We start from the raw sequence: 17,492 nt of genomic DNA on the forward strand, positions 1-17,492 counted from the left end.
AATGTGTTGGAGTAGATAGGGTGTACTGTATAATAAGCAGTATTATACTCTGTACAAAATCCAAGATTCTTCAAAGTAATCAAGTAATCAAAGATGCTATTCCTGGGTGTAGCTGGAAATCAAACTTTCATTGGAAGATTTTGCTGCAGACATCTTGCTGTTGGCTCAGAACCCAATGTAGCAGACACATATACAGGTAATGCTGCAAACAATATTCCTTCTATCATTACTGAAATAGATAATTTCTGAAGTACTTGCTAGTCTACATGTATTTCGTCCATTTAAAAATATGCACCAAAATATTACAATATGAAAAAAAAAGAAAACCATACTGAGGAGGTGTCTTGTCATTATTCTTTTAAAACAGTAAAAACAATGTAGCATATTGTTATCCTCAGTTAGGCTTGGGATCTATCTAATCCAGTGAATGTCAGCAATGTGAGACAGTTGGCTCTTCACAACTGCTTCCTCTTGAACATCATCAGAAAGAGCCTGGTGTAAGATTTTAAGCATTAAGTTTAATATTCATGGCACAAGTTTTTAGCATTAATTATTGATAATATTTATACTTGATATCCATAAAAATTCAAGACTCTAAAGTTAAACTTGATGAGATATTGCTCACAGAAATTTCATGTGTAAATTTCAAATTTAAAATTTACTCTCCAAATAAGTTTATGAATTGTGACATTTATTTTCTGAATTAAGCATGGTAATTAACTGAAAATTTCCAATTACAATAAAATATTAATAAGTGCAGTGTGCAATAAAAAAATAAATTGCTGATTTAATTTCATATTTGCAATATGTCCCACTGTGCTTTATCTGGCTTCCCATCAAACTTGTAAAATACATTTAGTTCTACAGTCTTCCCGAGTCTTGTCTTTTGCATTCCCATCACTCTCATTCTCCCATTCCGTCTCTTCTCTCTAATCTCTGCTTATCAGTTCCTCAAGAGAGAAACACTTTTTTTTTTTTAGTACTTATGGAAACTAGTATTAGACTACTTGAAGCTCCTTGATGTTTAGAGTTCCACATGTGCCAGTTGAAAAAAACAACCAATCGACCAGCTAAATAAAGAAAACAAATATGCATTTAGCAAGGAAAGGTTATCTACAGAACGTACAACAGTGACAGGAAAATCCCTTGAAAGGACCTAATAAACACACAGACAGCATTTCAGTCAGAGAATTTGTTGTTATCATATCTTGATATTAGCTCGTGAGTAGGCATTTTAAATGATCCTAAGATACTTTAAAATATCTCCATTTAAAATGATCCTAAGATACTTTAAAATATCTCCATTCAATATGCCCACACTTAATTTACCCCCATTACAAATTACTACATTCCTGCACTGTTTTGTAAGAATAAAGCTCAGCAAAATTCTTTCTATAATAAATTCAAGAGTTCAACTTCACAGACAAAGTAAGGTTTTAGTTCTCCTTATAAAAAAGAAATTATTTTTTTCTGGCATGTATTAGATTAAAATGTAAGCATAGTACACTAATTTTGTTCAAAAATGACATAATATACTTTTGATCTGAAATCCAAAAAACTCTGCATATGTGTGTGCATTTAGACACATACGCACACATATACAAGTAGTTCAGTATACATTTTCCACCTTCTGTGACAGGAAAAAATTTCTTTAATATATTGCAAGAAGGAAAGGCTACATTCTGCTCTTTGACATGACTTATACAGGGTCCTAATTTCTACTTATGGTCCAATAACTATTTTAATACATTTGAAGACTTAGACGAATAAGCTGCTACTAAAATCCTGTCATTGATCTCGGTGTTGTGAGTGATCCCATTTCTGGAACTACAAGTAACTAGAAGTTATAATAATATAACTCACTTTTTAATTGAAAACAACTATCATCTAAAACATTTATTTGATAAAGGTGAATATTGTAGTTATTGTTATTGTCTGTGTTTTAATGGCTGCGGCTGATTTCAGCACACTTGGAGATGGGAAAGATGCCACAGCCAGGTGAAGTGACTAGTTATTGATGATTTGTTCAGCTGCAGTGCAGTCTGCAAAATTTAAAACATAGCTGAGCTAGCAGGTAAAAAAGCTCTTGATAAAATATAGTTCCATCATCAGAAGTGCTCAATTAGAAATTTAACATCAAAGGAAATACTTGTATTCATTTAAGCAATTACAAATAAACATAAAAGAAAGATTTCTATTACTACAGGCAATGTAACCACTTAGGGTGAGGTTAAATACAACTGGTTTCTTTCTGATAACTCTTTGGTGCCATTCCAGTTAATTAATTGATTTTAAGGGATATACTAAAAATTTACATGTAAATTAGAAGTGATGTTGTATACTTTACAATTTAAACACATACCACCTAGAAAGATAAATCTACAAGGACAGGTTATCTTTGAAAATTACAACTGCAACTCTTTTAAAATGCTTTATCTCCACAATATATGAACATTTAAAACCTGAGTAAACTGAAAGTGTTTCTTATATTATGACTAGAGAAACTCAGTATTTTAGAATTCTTTTTCAAATCACCATGTTCCCAATTAACTATCTCCTAAATGTATTTAATAATCTTACACTTCTATCAACCTTCCTTAGTTTTCCAATATATTTTGGTTTTGTAATCCCATTATATATCAATATTTAATTAGATTAAATAAGAAATACGGTACTCTAAAAGTCCTGTGCTAGTAATCACTAAGAGGCTACTCCTGCAAACAATGGAATGACTGAATACATCTACCATGGGAGTAGTGCACTCACCTCCTCTTCCACAGGGTGCTGTTACAGAGCTCCTTATTGAGCTTAAAAGAAGTCAGTTCCAGAAAATCATTCTGTTTTAATTATATTTAATAGATTACAAAATAGATACAAAAGAAAAATAGGAAAAACTTTCTGCACTGACATCACTTTCATAAACTCAGTCTTCTTAGAAGCAGAGACAGTATCTGCCAGATGCTGCTATTGTAAAGGAATGATTTTGCATTAATAATTCAGCTGACACCTGGAGATATTGGCATAAACAATGACTTTTTGCAAGATGATGCAGTTCTAATTTAGGAATTCCTGTTTCATTTGTTTTCTCTGTATCTTTAGTTTAACCCATGACATTTAATGCACATACTGTTTCTATGGTGACTATTTACTGCACCTAGTATGTTGAGACCATAATGGTTAAAAATATTTTGAAAGAACCAAATGTTTATTCCCAGTGAATAGGCAATTTTTAAAAACTGATCATAATACATTACACTTCAAGGTCAAGTTGCAGTCTAATTGGATTCTGTAGTTGTCTAATGAGTTTGACAGAAATCAATGAAACATAACAGAAATGCTCAAACATAAATGTTATGTAAATTTATTTTGCATAGAAAATTCCTATGAAACTTCAACCAGTCTGACTTCGAAAGTAATCTCCCTAGAGTTTACAACCATACTGTTAGAATTTGGTAAGTCAATACTATGCTATCATGAGTTAGAAGACTAATCTTTGTAAGTCTGTTTCTAGAAAACTTAATTCAGAGTTGCATTCTAAATAGGATTGTAAGTCATTGAAAGATTTTTTTTCTAATAAATCTACAAATCTATATTACCTATATTACACTGATTATGCAGCAAAGCTGTGTTCCCATGTCTTTTCTTGGCTGAAGTTAACACTGGCTGAAAATACTATAACCCCTAGACAGCCCTATCTTTCCTCATGAGAAGTTACTGCCTCCTTCAGATTGACCTGCTGAACTGCTTCTAAATCTACACCCATCAAAATAAGATGGTCCTTTCTACCAAGTTTTTCTACCATTTTGATTGGAAAAGTCAGGCAGGTCCAGCTAACAGACTGGAAGGGTGTTATCTCCACCAGAGAAGTGCTGAATAGCTCCAGATGCCTGCAGGAGGTCATCTCTCTGCTGACACAGCTGCAGCCAGGGCACGTGGACACAGCTTAAGACCAAAAACCAGAAAATACAGATATTTCTGTAAAATGTAGCTGTTAATAACTTGTATACACTATATTGCCTCTTAAAGATAGAGAAGGGTCAGATACCTAGTGACGTGCGTCAAAGCTGTTATCTGAGATGAATGACAAAGGCAACGTTCTTCTATTTCCTTGACGCATTCATATGTATAGTAGGAATGTTTTACACACCTTGCAGCTTGAATCAAAATCATATCTGACAGCCGTTAACAGCAGGGATTTATCCTACTTTACATTACATTTCAACTTTTAAAACCAGAATGATTATAATCCACCATTCCATGTTCTTAGAACTGCAGGTTGTGTTAAACGTAACTTAAAGAGAAATCAAGAATTTTGCAGTGAAGAAAACACAGTACATTCTATTTTATCACAATAAACCCAAATCCTTGGATTTAATTTTTACCTTTGTTCTGGATAACCCATTTATTTCTACAGTTTCTGTGACCTCTGCACTCGAGAAAAACATACTGTACAGGTATGCGTGGATAATTTATTTGCTTTTCTTTACACCAGCTTTCTAAGATTTATTACTGTAAAACTGGAGCAAACAAAGTGTTTCAGGGTCAGAAACAGGATGTAGGCTACGTCTACAACAGCAAGTAATTCAGAGCAAAAGGAGCAGACAAACAGCCTGCAGCAGCTGGTGCTGAGGTCCCTGCAGCTGGCAGGGGACAACAACATTTGTTGTTTTACTTTGGGCTAGGTTTAGTCCAGTTGAGTTGATGACCCCATTGTACACTGATGGCCCCCATGGTTTTAAACTAAGTGATGAGTCACAGGTTCAGATCCTTTTAAGAGCTGGTGAGCATTTGGTACATACCAGTAGGACTTTTGGGTTAAATTATTTCAGGAAAAATCTAGTAAACATGCACCAAATCAGCATCAACAAATGGTAAAGAGGAGATTCACTTCAAAACTACTTTACTGCTAGAAATCAAATGTAGGTTTATTCCATTTATTCCATTCTAATAATAGACAGTGTTATCCAGTCAGCTCATTGAAGCTTGGAGAACACACCTGACAGCGGAGAGAATACAGCTCCAGACGAATGATTTACACACAGAACTGAATGAACCACCAAGCTGATGGGTTTCAGTATTAGAAGACATGGCTGCTCTGTCCTGTTGTAGCCATTGCAACCAAGAATTTGTTTTTTCTACTTCAGAAAAGGAGCAATAACCTTAAGCTGTTGTAAGGAATAGTCAGGATGACAATTGGGCAGATTAACTTGTTTGAATGAAAAATGCAATACTGATTCTCTTTAGAGAAATCTCCCCATTTCAAATTGAAACTAATCTGAGTACCACAGTCATTGGGAAACAGATTGATGAAACAGGAGATGTGACAAATACTTCTAAAATTTTCTAATGGGAAAAGCTGTAGGAATTGAACCAAATTCCAAGTGTAGGATTTATTAACTTGCAAGACAGTAATAATGATGGCTGTCAGTGTTTAACATTTGGATACAAAGTTTTTCTTTTGTGCAACATGTTCTTCAGTAAGTCTTTACTCATCTTGTAAGCTGATTCATTATCAATCTTCCATAGATATCTAAAGATGCTTTTTCATTGGTTTAGCAAGTTATTTAATGTGTGGACTTTACTTCAGGTAGGAAAGTAAGTCTACCTGCTGACCCCTCTTTCAGGGTCTACATGCAAGTATTCACTATGAATGTCTGTTCCCAGGAAGAAGGCTCGTGCTTTAAGAGTCATATTCTGTGAGACACAGTCATCCATAAATTTTAATATAGGTTAGTAACGTCCAGGAGTACTTTCAGCTTTTTCAGCGAGGAAAATGACAGAAGTGGGAAAAGAAATACATATGTACAACAGGAACTATGCAAGCTCCTCTTTTCACAGAATCATAGAATCATTTCAGTTGGAAGAGACCCTCAGGATCATTGAGTACAACTATAACCATGACCTAATCTAACTCTAGCACTAAAACATGTCCCTAAAAACCTCATCTATATGCCTTTTAAACACCTCCAGGGATGGTGACTCCACCGCTTCCCTGGGCAGCCTGTTCCAATGCCTGACAACCCTTTCCATCAAGAATTTTTTTTCTAATATCCAATCTAAATCTCTCCTGGTGCAACTTGAGGCCATTTCCTCTTGTTCTATCACTTGCTACTTGGGAGAAGAGACCAACACCCTCCATGCTACAACCTCCTTTCAGGTAGTTGTAGACAGTGATAAGGTCTCCCCTCAGCCTCCTCTTCTCCAGTCTAAATAGCCCCAGCTGTACTAACAATCAATCAGTTTCTTCTCCTGAACAAAGATACTTCAGACTTCCAAAAGCCAGTCTTAAGCTTAAAGAACTTCTATTTGAAATCTCTCCATAAGTGACCTTAAAAGAGCCATAATGCCAACCATCCCTCTTTGTCTGTTTTGTGTGTATGGTCAGTCTCCTCTAGGCAACCATTCCAGCTCTTCTTGAGGTGAAATCCATTCACTTTAATAAAACCAAGAGAAGGATGTTACTACATCTTCCCCCAAACCATTGTCTGTAACATCAGAAATAGTGGCATCTACACACTTATGCATGAATTCTTCTTGTAAACTAGAATTCGATATTGACTTACCTGATGCACGCAGTCTAAGAACTGTAAGAAAACAGGAGCAAATCCACTACCCTGACAATTGAGAGTCAGATTACTACGTTGACTGAATTTATGACCAAAAGAGAGCCATTCTTTTTCCACCAGCATTCGGAAGCCTTCAAGTGTCCTATAGAAGGGATCACTGAGTAACTGCACCAAAGATACTACCTAGATCACAAGACAAGACATATTGTATTAAGAGTGACAGAAGGTAGAAGAACACTTTAGTCAATGAACATAAATATTCCATAATCTATCTGTTTGTAGTTCGAGGAAACAAAAGCCTTCATATAAACTCAGTTACAAGTATTGTACCACATACATTGAGTATTTTTATGAAATAAACCAAATAACATCTCACATGAAAAAGTTTGAATTAAACTGAGACTTTTGATATTTGCGAAAGTTAAACCTGAGCAACTACAGACTTTGGAAGTCATTGTAATCCTTACTACATTTAAATTACATTGGAAATAAAACCACTTTTATTAATAAAATAAGGATAATAAACATGTCTAAAATAGCATCAGCTACCTCAGCAAAGAATTGGTCCTGAGGGTGACTTTAGAGTTTCTGCAGTGTTGCCATGTCATAGTGCTCACTAGCCAACTTCAGCTTGTTTTTATAGACAGCATCTCAGGAGACTTTAAAATGCAGCAGTGTGTGTCCTCTTCTCTATTCTTCATTGTTTAACAATTATTCCAGTAACTATGTTAACATTCTTTTGTGGATTTGTTTACCTGGTATCAAGATGCTGGCTGCACATGAAGTTTTTATTTACTAGAATTACTGTGTTTATCTTCTGCATTATGAAGCAACTACATGGACACAATGCATTCATCAAATGAGGCAGCAGGTCTTCATTCACCTAATTTATAGTTTGTTTCACAGAGTTATCTGTTCTGGTGATCTGCTCTTGCAGCAGGTGTTACAGTCACTTTGGCACAAATTTAGTTTTCTCCCTGTGTGTGGTCTCCTAACTTCACTTATGGAAAGTGAATGGCAAGAGAAAGAATTCCTCTCCTTCCCTCCTGTGTTTAAAGTGTACTATGTTTACAAAGAGAAGTGATCTGTTGTGGCAACTTGCAGCTTTCATTCTTACATATGGTCAGGTGCAGGAATGCAGATTTGATGTCTAAGCCTTAGAATTCTAAGTCCATCAAGACCTTTGGAACAAATTCATTTTATGGAACTCTTTCATGATCTAAATTGCAAATGAATGCAAGGATTCATGCATTTTAGTTTCCTCTGCTGCCGTAACAGAAATTTATTAATGTTATACCCAATTATCAGTAACTTGTTTAAAAAAGTGTCACCTGGTGTTTTTTTCTTAATGTGTGGCTTAATATTTGGCTATTTCAAGGTTTTAGTAGCAGCTTACTTGTGTGGTAATATCCCAGCCATCTTCCAAACAAACCATAACAGAAGAACCATTTTCCAGGAGCTCAGAGATGATCACACCCAATTGCATTATCCTGTGAAGCTATAAAGTATTACAGATAAATATCATACTCGAGTATAAAATAAATGTCTAGGTATTGTCAATAAATAGAATCTGTTCATATTTAATATTTAAATATGTATTCTAAAAATCTACATATAGCACAGAGAAATGCATTGATGCAACAGATTAGAAAGGTATAAACATAACAGACTCGTGATTTTCATCTTAACTACAACAAAACTAAGCAAAGACATGAAGACAAGAACTTAAACTATTAAAACCAATGTCTGCTGTAATAAAATAGCTGTCATAAAAAGGAGAATGGGAACAACATAGCTAACAGATTTATTGTAGAGAAATTCCATCCTGTGCTTAACATTCAAGTAATTTCCTGTGAAATGTTAAGGTTCCATAAAGTCACGAAGTACTTTGATGGGAGAACTCATGTAAGACATTTACAGGATAGTATTTCTAACGCTCAATTTCATGAAGTTGGAAATTCATTAATTTAATACTAATATTACTAGTACTAATAATGATGATGAAAAAAACAAAACCGCAACCCAAAAACAAACACAGAAAAATTCTCTTTCTATAATCTGGAAATAGTTTAGGTAAATTAAACAGTGTTTCTCATACTTTGCTCTTGGTCAGACTGGCTAAAACATACGGAAAAAGGACACATTAATTATTTGCATCCTGATATTGATTATGCTGGGATACTGAAATTTCTTGAGCAGGTGCATTAGTTATTTTCTCCGGGAAGGGTTATTGAGTTGAATAAGGTTGATTCAATCATGAGAAGTGTAAGCAAGCTAAAAAATTTAGGTGAATTTCAGAAATTTTATCTATGAGACTCCACATTAATATTACAAAAAGAAAAATCTATATGATGTTTCTACCATTTTTGTCATATTATGACAGCATTCTTGTTAAACAACATAATAGACACTATGTAAGAAATTCAGTTTCTCACAGCAGAATGAAACTGCTCTTTGCAGAGCACTGAATACAATCCAATCAATAGCAGCAGTAGGAAAGATAAAGGCGTGAAAGAAGGGAGAAAGCAATATAGGAAGGCAAATAAACAAAAGATGGCAAGAGAGATCTAAGATCATGTATGCAAGGAAAAAACTTAAGTTTAGAAAGTACAGAAAGCACAGGAAAGTGACTCAGGAAGAACAAAACTAAATTGTAAAAAATAAGAGGAAAAAAGATCAACCAAACAACAGTTAAACCCTAGAAAATTCATCCTTGTTTAGGGCAGTCTGATTTTTTCCTTATTTAAAAAGTCCCGTCCTATGAATATTACCATGGAAATTGTGACAGAAAACTCCTCTGAACATTCTTATAGTCATTACTTAGAAAATAAAATAAACTAATTTTCCTGCAATTTTTACTAGGAAAATATTTAAAAGAGTACAACTTTTAAAACCAAGTAGTTTGTTTATTCTTCTATACATTCTTAGGCAATAGAATAGAAGAAAATCTGTTTTTTGAAGAAACCTGATATGCAATCTGGTTATACAGATTCAATTAAAAAAATGCAAAATACTATTTTTATCATTTGTATTCAGAAAATAGGGCAGCACTTAAAATTTCTCCTTACGTATTCACATCCTTAGAAATATTTAGCCTACGCAGTGTTAAAATCGATACTATGTAGTAACCTCAGTTACCCAGGAGAGGAAAGCTTAATTCAATCAAAACACATTTCCAAGATGACAGATCTATGGCCTTTCACAGGAATAACAGAAAATGTGTTAAATCAGTCATAAATCAACTTTATCACATAAGTCACATACGACATGATTTAAACACAGAAACGTGGTTTAAATGTCACACAGCTAGTGTGTGACATTACGATCTACTCCTGACTATTACTTTTCCTCTCAAAGATGCAAAAAGAGAGTAACTCCACTGTTATAGTCTCCCCTTGATCTCTGTGCTGCTATAGGGAGGTGTTTATTTCATCAAACGGACATTCAGCTCATTTAGCTACTTATCTACTTGCTCATGTTCACATGTTGAGGGCGTCAAGTTTTCACGCTCTTCCCACTTCTCCCCTTCCTGAACAACGTGGTGGCCAGACCCAGCAAGGACCAGCTCCTGTACTCTCTGAGGAGCCATCACACCTCAAGGGAAGAAGTTTAGCCACCCCTTGTGCTGCAGCACATTTCAACCAGGAGTACATTTTCTGATGTGTAACTACTGAAATGACCATGTTACTCACATGTATTTCCTCCTTAAGAAATCAGCATAAGAGTTTATTCTGTTTTCTATGATTAATTGCATTTGAGAAGAATTTATTCAGCAGAGGATTCCAAACATAACATGCAACTTAAAAACATTCACTATAATTAAAATGGTTTTAGATTTACAAAGAGCTGACTTTCCCACATCCTTCTTAATTTGAATCTTGCAAAGCTACTTCCAGTCTTGCCTTCGTTTGGTTAATCTTTATGTAAGGGAATGTGGGACAGGGCAGTAATGGAACAGGTTCAGAGAGAACAGCTGAGCGCACACACAAGCCCCTTTCCCCTGCAAACACTCTCCCATATCCCACAATGGGTGACAGATTATAGCTTATCTGTTAAATACTTGTGCGTATAGAAATTCAGGTTGGGGACACGTATGAGGAGTAGAATATCAGCTTTAAAATTCAAAGGCTCATTTATCCTTCTATACTTTTTTCCCCTGAATTTTAAAGTATATAAAATAAGAAAAAAACAGTTATAACCAAGACCATAAATTTATATAGGCAGTAAAACCAGTCATCTCTACTTGTGTACACGTTTCATGTTATAAACCATAAATTATGTTATAAAAAATGCCTCTGACATTTGTAAATGTTATTATTGTATTCAAATAATGCTTATGTAATGACAGAATTGATAGCATGCAAAACAAATACAACGAACTGAGAACAGCTGCTTAGAACACAATAGCTCTCTGTCAGAAGAGCCTGAAATTTATTTTGTGTAAGTAGTACTGCATATAGATTATTAGAAGTACCTGTCATATAAATTACCTGTGGGAACCACTCTGACTCCCCAAGTGCTTTGAGGAATGTTGCCTCAGAATCTGTAGGAATAGTGCTGGGAACACAAGCTCTCATCAGCTTTTTAAAGCTTGCCTTGGTCTGTCGGATGTCACTGAATTCAACAGGAACAAATTCACAATTCAAAGCAAAATCAAGTTTGAATCCCTATGTGAAAAGGACAACAGCAGATGTAAAAGGCAAGCACATTTTTCACTAACAGTTTCATCAAATCTCAATGTCTTGCCTGCTTTATTGCTAAATACTTCAATTCCTAATTAAAAAATTGTTTAGTTAAACATCTGCCTAGTATAATAAAAATCCTTACACCACTTGCAAAATGTACCATAATAAAGTACCCATCTACTACTCTTAACAGCAGAATGTACTGCAGAGCAGTTATGTTTGTAATAGTAATAATAGCAGTAAAAAACCAAAGTTGATTAGTAAATGTGTTGAGTTCTTTATATACAATATAATGTGCTTCATTTAGGATTTTAAGGGCAAATTAACAATAAATAAATAAAAATTAAAATAACTGTATGGATGACATACCAACAGCGCGGGACAGATTCTAGTGGTTCAAAAAAGCAGGAAAGAAGTAAACTCCAAATCCAAAAAGAACCCCCAAAACTGCAAACTACCTGACTGGCCTAAGCAGTCACTGCACATTGAGTCAGTTCAACACAGAACAGCAGGCAGGGAATACCTGATATAACTTCCAAGGGCTATGTGAGGTTTTCCTAGCAAAATTTTTCATGTTCTGTTTTACTTACTGCATTTAGAAAACGAGCAGTAAAAGAGGAAGACTGAATTAAGAGATCATGTTAGCTAACTGAAAAAAAAGAACTATGATGAAAAGTATACTATGGAAAACATTATTAGGGAAAACAATTCTCATGTATGAAGCAGCCCTGAAGATCTTCACAGCAGTTTTCTTCAGAAATTGCTTTTTCATGGAATTAAACTTGGCCTGCAAATAATCTTCATTAAGCTGCTTCACAGGATGCCAAGTGAAAACATAGGCAAGTAAAAGCCTAGATTTAGCTTTGTTTATATTTTGGCATGGTTCAAAAATAAATTTAATAGCTCAACTACCAAACTTTTTTTTTTGAGAATGCTAAGTTGTAATAATGTATGATAAAAGCTATTGAGAAAAGTAGCAAAATTCCCTTAAAATGTTACATATTTTTGTTTGTATCACCAATTTATGTGACATGATATTTAGCAGAATAAAGTAGGTCCTCATAGGAATTAACGTCAGTAATGAATACGCTGCCAAGCCTTTTACAAAGCCTGCAAATGCCAAGCTAGCAGGATGCTAACAAAAGCTAGGAAAATACTTCACAACCGAAAATCAACAAGATTTCTTTATACAAAAAGTTGAATTGATCTTATAGGCTAGATAGATATCAATGAGAGCAGGCTCAAAACAATCACCTAATCACTATGTGATTTTAATCTTACATTTGCTAACACAATAAACTTTTCCTTAGAAATGTCCAGTGCTGACTGATCTCCTGCAAAATTCTAATATTAAACAAAAAAAAAAAGGTGAAAAATCAATGAGCTCTAAACCAGGAAGGAAATCATCCAGTATAACGTAAGGATCCTCAAAGTACTGCTTTTTAAATGATTTCCAAATTATATCCATCCTACTGGACTTCAGATTATTTCATGTGTATTTTTCCAACGATTGTTGTTTGTACATCCAATAGCCAGCTCTTTTCATATTCTGCATAATACTACACACCTGTATGGTAATATATTAAAAATGCTTTAATCTATACCAAGCCCTAGCATATTATCCCCACCTAGTTTGTTAAGTGTTGATACATTAAACAAATTCCATTTTTTGCCCAAGTGGTATAAAGGGTCACTTCAAAACAGCAGACTGAAGATGTTTCTACTACATCTCTTTAGATGCATGATAAACTCTTCACTTATCATTCATTAAGCAATCAAGCAAAGAGAAACGTGAATAACTGTTACTATTGGATTATGGCAATTTAATTCTATGTAATTGTTTCTCTTGCATTACTCTTCCTGTATTCTTTGTCATCAAAGTGTCTCCTTTGCCAGAGCCTTCTGGGGGTTATGGTTACAAAAGAAGACTTAACAAGACGAAAAATTTATATGAATAGACCTGTCTGAAAACTTTGGGAAGAATGTTCTCCAGAAGAGTTAATGAAAATGTCAACTCAGTAAAACTGAAAAAAGTTGCAGGAAAATAAACAGTTTTCTTACCATTCAAGAGAACGGTTTGTTCTAATAATGATAAATAATGTTTACCCTTGAAACTTCCGTTTAGTCTTTTATGTTATATATTCTTATGCTTTATTATATCAGAACACTGTGATTGTAGACTTAACAGAATATTTCTGTAAGTTAGTGTTATGCTAATTATATTAGAAAGCAATAGAATGCCAAATGAAATCTCACTAATTATAAATTACTACTTCATGTACGAATGTATAAGGTAAAAAAACAAAAGGAAAATTAATTTGCAAACCAATTATAAAAGACAAAGTAAAAATGGAATAAGAATGACTACCTGTTATATAACCACCATTTAAAAATACAACTGAAAATACAAATAAGATATAAAAGAATATCTGAAATTACAAAGAAAAGTAAACATAGAAACAAAATTTGGAAATCATTTTGATTCATCATTCTGATACAGCATGATTCTTCTATCTCCTGAAATAATATGATTTCAGAAAGAAATGAGTACTGGTGTATTTTCCTACTACCAGTAACTGCTTTTGGAAGTTATATATTTCAAAGAATACATAATATTTCATGTATGCTCATATTTTGAATAAGAAAGTAGAAAACAGTTGATTTTTCAACTTTTGAATGCAGAGATTTAAAAAAAAGACCTGCAAACATTTTCTGAAAATAAGTAAAACTACCAAGAACTAATGTGGACGACATCTGTTTCTCAAACAACTGCATCTAAAGTATTAAAATATATCCAAAAAGGTGTGTGAAACTGTAGGCATCACGGTCCTCCTCATGCAACCAAATCAGGATGGACAGACTTCTGGGACGACCTTATTCACATCAATTTGCTTTCATGTGAGTTTAAGTGCTGCCGACAGTAATGAAGGTTTTCTTCTCTGGTAATCGGCTTTGTGACTAACAACATTCCATTTGCTTCATAACATATTTCAACACATCAGGAAAAATAAAATTGCACTTAAAATTACCAAATAAGTCTGTTTCATGTTTCCTAAAATAGAAAACACCGAGGTTATGACTCGGCTGAACGTTAGATGTCTAGTCAGCAGAATCAGAGCACAGTAGTACGTACTTAGGTATAATTAAGCAAGAGCTTACAGATACAGAACTCTGACACTTCTGTTGGAATAGCTGAATGGGGCAGCAAGCTCCACTGCCGCTACACCACCCCACTTTATTTGCCTACAGCTCCATCATCCATCTTTATCCTGGCCGCCCCACTGAGCAGAACCGGACTGCGGCCCTTGCTCCCTGCAACGCCAGCACAGGGACACGGTGGCTTCCAATCCTGAAGGCTTTACTGGATGCTCTGTTGCCCAGCAGCGTATTCCCTTCCTAGCCATGTCTTTCCCAGTTTGAATGCTCGTAAGAGTTCACATCTTTAGGAGAGTTATCAATTTACCTCATCTTAAATATTATTTACTCTTTTGTAAAAACATTAGCGTTATTAAAATCAAGCCAAATAAAAACCATGTTAGCATAAAACAAAAAATTGCCATTACCCGTAACTGAGATTTTTCTCCAAATATATAGAGGGCTGCTTGCCGTCTCAAAAGCTGACTTTGCAGAAAAGTGCTGCTACTGTAGGAAGTGGCGTTATCTTTCCCTGCAAGTCTTGCACCAACATCAATGAATGGAGTTTGTGTGTTGATAAATCGGTTGCTTGAACGAAGACTCGCCCATACACCTTCATAAAGACAAAAAATATTTTAAAACCTCTTTGCGCAAGGCACGGGAGATCACAGTTATTAAGGCATATGCTAAAACATCATTTGGAAAGCAGAGTGCTTACACATGTCATTTTTCTCTCTCATACGACATAATTAAGAACACATACTGGAAGTAAATATTTTCATAGCAAAAATTGTCAAAAGTATCCTACTGCATTGTCATTTAACCTAAGATACTAATCAAACTCAGCACAGCACTTTCTACTGTAGAGAAAATGGTTGCTATGATATCAGTGATACAAAGATGAAAAGAATCACAACTTGCAAGCAATTAACTTCCATTTGGCTTCATGCAAATGAAATTGCTAGTTTTGTTCTTTTCAGAAGTAGGGACAAAAATTTGATGTATTTCCTTGGCAAAGGCATATTATTTTGGAAGTCTAACTAGTAAGAATATTATATAATTACTTTCTTCAGAAATGGAAATAGTATCACTTAAAATTCCCTGTTACCTAGAATTCTTGTGTTGGTTTCGCCCTACACAATCTAGTAGTATCAACCATATTGTATTATAATGAAAATGTATCTAAGGGTGATCAATTCAAACAATTCAAATATTACATTTCAAGATAAAGTATTCCATATCTACTCTTGAAATGCCATGATTAAAATACAGAATGCAGCTATATTGTCATTTCCAGAGGCAATTCCCACCGCACTGCTCTGATCTGACCATGCTGATCATGCTTAAGTAAGTTTCATGATTTCAACATAAGATTAGGTAGTGATAAACCAGATTGCCACAGCCTGTTTAGCAGCAGCAAAAAAAAGACAAGTAGTAAATATTTTTCTGTTTCTTGTGCCTCAGTTAATAACAATGATTTTGTGAGACTGTTATTGTGTGTCTAATGTGAGGTATGTGAAAGGTACTTCATTTTCAGAATATAAATAGCACTACTTGCAAATCAAATCCCTTAAAGTATACTAAATTGGGCATTCAAATGGAAGTGTGAAATTCTTTAACCCAGTATGTAGTAAATCAGAAGAGACTCTTGTCCATAAATCTGTGGAGCAAGATATCTAAAAGAGGTACCAGAAATACCTCATAGTAGTAGAAATTTAGACATACAGTACCACAAAACCCTCTGACCCCTTCAGTATAATACAATAATATGCAAAGTTAACATTTCTTGCAGAGTGGAAAAAAGCTGCAGATAACAGTAAAGTTCCACTGAGATAGCTCAACCAGCAAAACAATTTTATTTTGATTTTTAGAAGTAGGATTATGTTTCTATTAAAGAATAATTCTGTACAGTAATCCTCAACAGGGATTTATCCGTACAGTTTGGCTTGTCTGCCTGTCTGGCTGTTAGTCTTAGGTGTGAGCAAATGAACAGGAGTAACTGAGAGTGGTTGGCTCAGAATTTATGAATTGGTAGCAGTTCTAAACAGTTTCCACTTCGAAGTCAGCCAGTTTTATAAAATATCTCTCATGTCAAGTAGTATGTTTAGTATAAACTTTTGTTTCACATCTGAACTACTACAGATGAAGTAATAAAGACTTTAGCAAGCAAAAATCACAGCAAGTATTTAATAAGAGAAATAATTTCTTGTTCATTTGGTATGAAAAAATGCTAGCTCCAACACAGGCAACTGTCCCCTAAGATGATACACACAAAAATACACAGTCATACTTCATAACATTTTACAAATGAATGCCATCATTAGTGCCTGTAGAACATCAAAAGCAACAAAGCTGGTTGCAAATACATGCAGATGAACATGTTTACCAGTGACGGATAACAGTGATTAAAAGACACAATCATGTTTCCATTATATTTCTATTCTAATTTTGCCTAGTATTTTTTGCCTTATTTTTTGTTAGTAGTATCTAGCTTTCATTATTTGGCATATATCGTATTATTATGACTTTCTGATTCAGGAGAAATCAATTTTTCCCTGTTCACTAACATTAACAATGATTTTGGAAATATAGTTGACTAGGTACCAGTATTTCTTAGGTATTTCACTAAAGCAGTAGGAGTACTAAATGCTCCTCAGCAGAATTGATTTTCTGCTGTTTAAAATTTTCACAAAAGAAATTTTCTACATATCACTTCACATTAGATCCCAACATTACTAAAGAATAACATGGTGAAGTGTGTGGCTAATCACTGTCACTGCATCATACATTCAGTGGCTAAAAAACTCCAAAACAAAATAAAACCACAACACTGAACTAAAGCAAAACCAACCCCAAAATTTTGTTAATGCAGAATCAAGACTTGTATCTGTCAGTATCACTTTAGTGTGTATTAAGATACTGTAGTAGTTATGGAGATGGTAGAAAAGAATGTGCTTCAGGACACAGAATACAGTACCTTGATGGACTCTTCCCTTAGTTGCTGATTTGGAATTTGAATGAGTGAAACATTTATCTCTGTACCCAAGCACTAGGAGATAACAGTTAAGACAGAAGGAGGAGGAATGGAATGCACATTGCAGCGAGA

General features: G+C 34.5%; 1 protein-coding gene across 8 annotated transcripts in view; it reads right to left on the bottom strand.

The window, feature by feature from the left end:
- SBF2 (SET binding factor 2) overlaps window positions 1-17,492 on the bottom strand; it is a 315,579-nt gene that overhangs the window by 17,898 nt on the left and 280,189 nt on the right. For 6 of the 8 annotated variants that reach the window (XM_065635394.1, XM_065635389.1, XM_065635390.1 and 3 more), the window contains 4 exons: window positions 14,815-14,999; window positions 11,057-11,233; window positions 7,963-8,064; window positions 6,564-6,749 (listed from right to left, as the gene is read on the bottom strand). In XM_065635394.1, coding sequence (XP_065491466.1) covers window positions 6,564-6,749; window positions 7,963-8,064; window positions 11,057-11,233; window positions 14,815-14,999 — 650 coding nt within the window. Of the gene's footprint in view, window positions 1-6,563; window positions 6,750-7,962; window positions 8,065-11,056; window positions 11,234-14,814; window positions 15,000-17,363; window positions 17,436-17,492 lie in introns of all 8 variants that reach the window. The other 2 variants (XM_065635396.1, XM_065635395.1) reach the window with 2 other exon arrangements.

Source organism: Caloenas nicobarica, chromosome 5, assembly GCF_036013445.1.
Source record: "Caloenas nicobarica isolate bCalNic1 chromosome 5, bCalNic1.hap1, whole genome shotgun sequence".
NCBI lineage: Eukaryota > Metazoa > Chordata > Aves > Columbiformes > Columbidae > Caloenas > Caloenas nicobarica.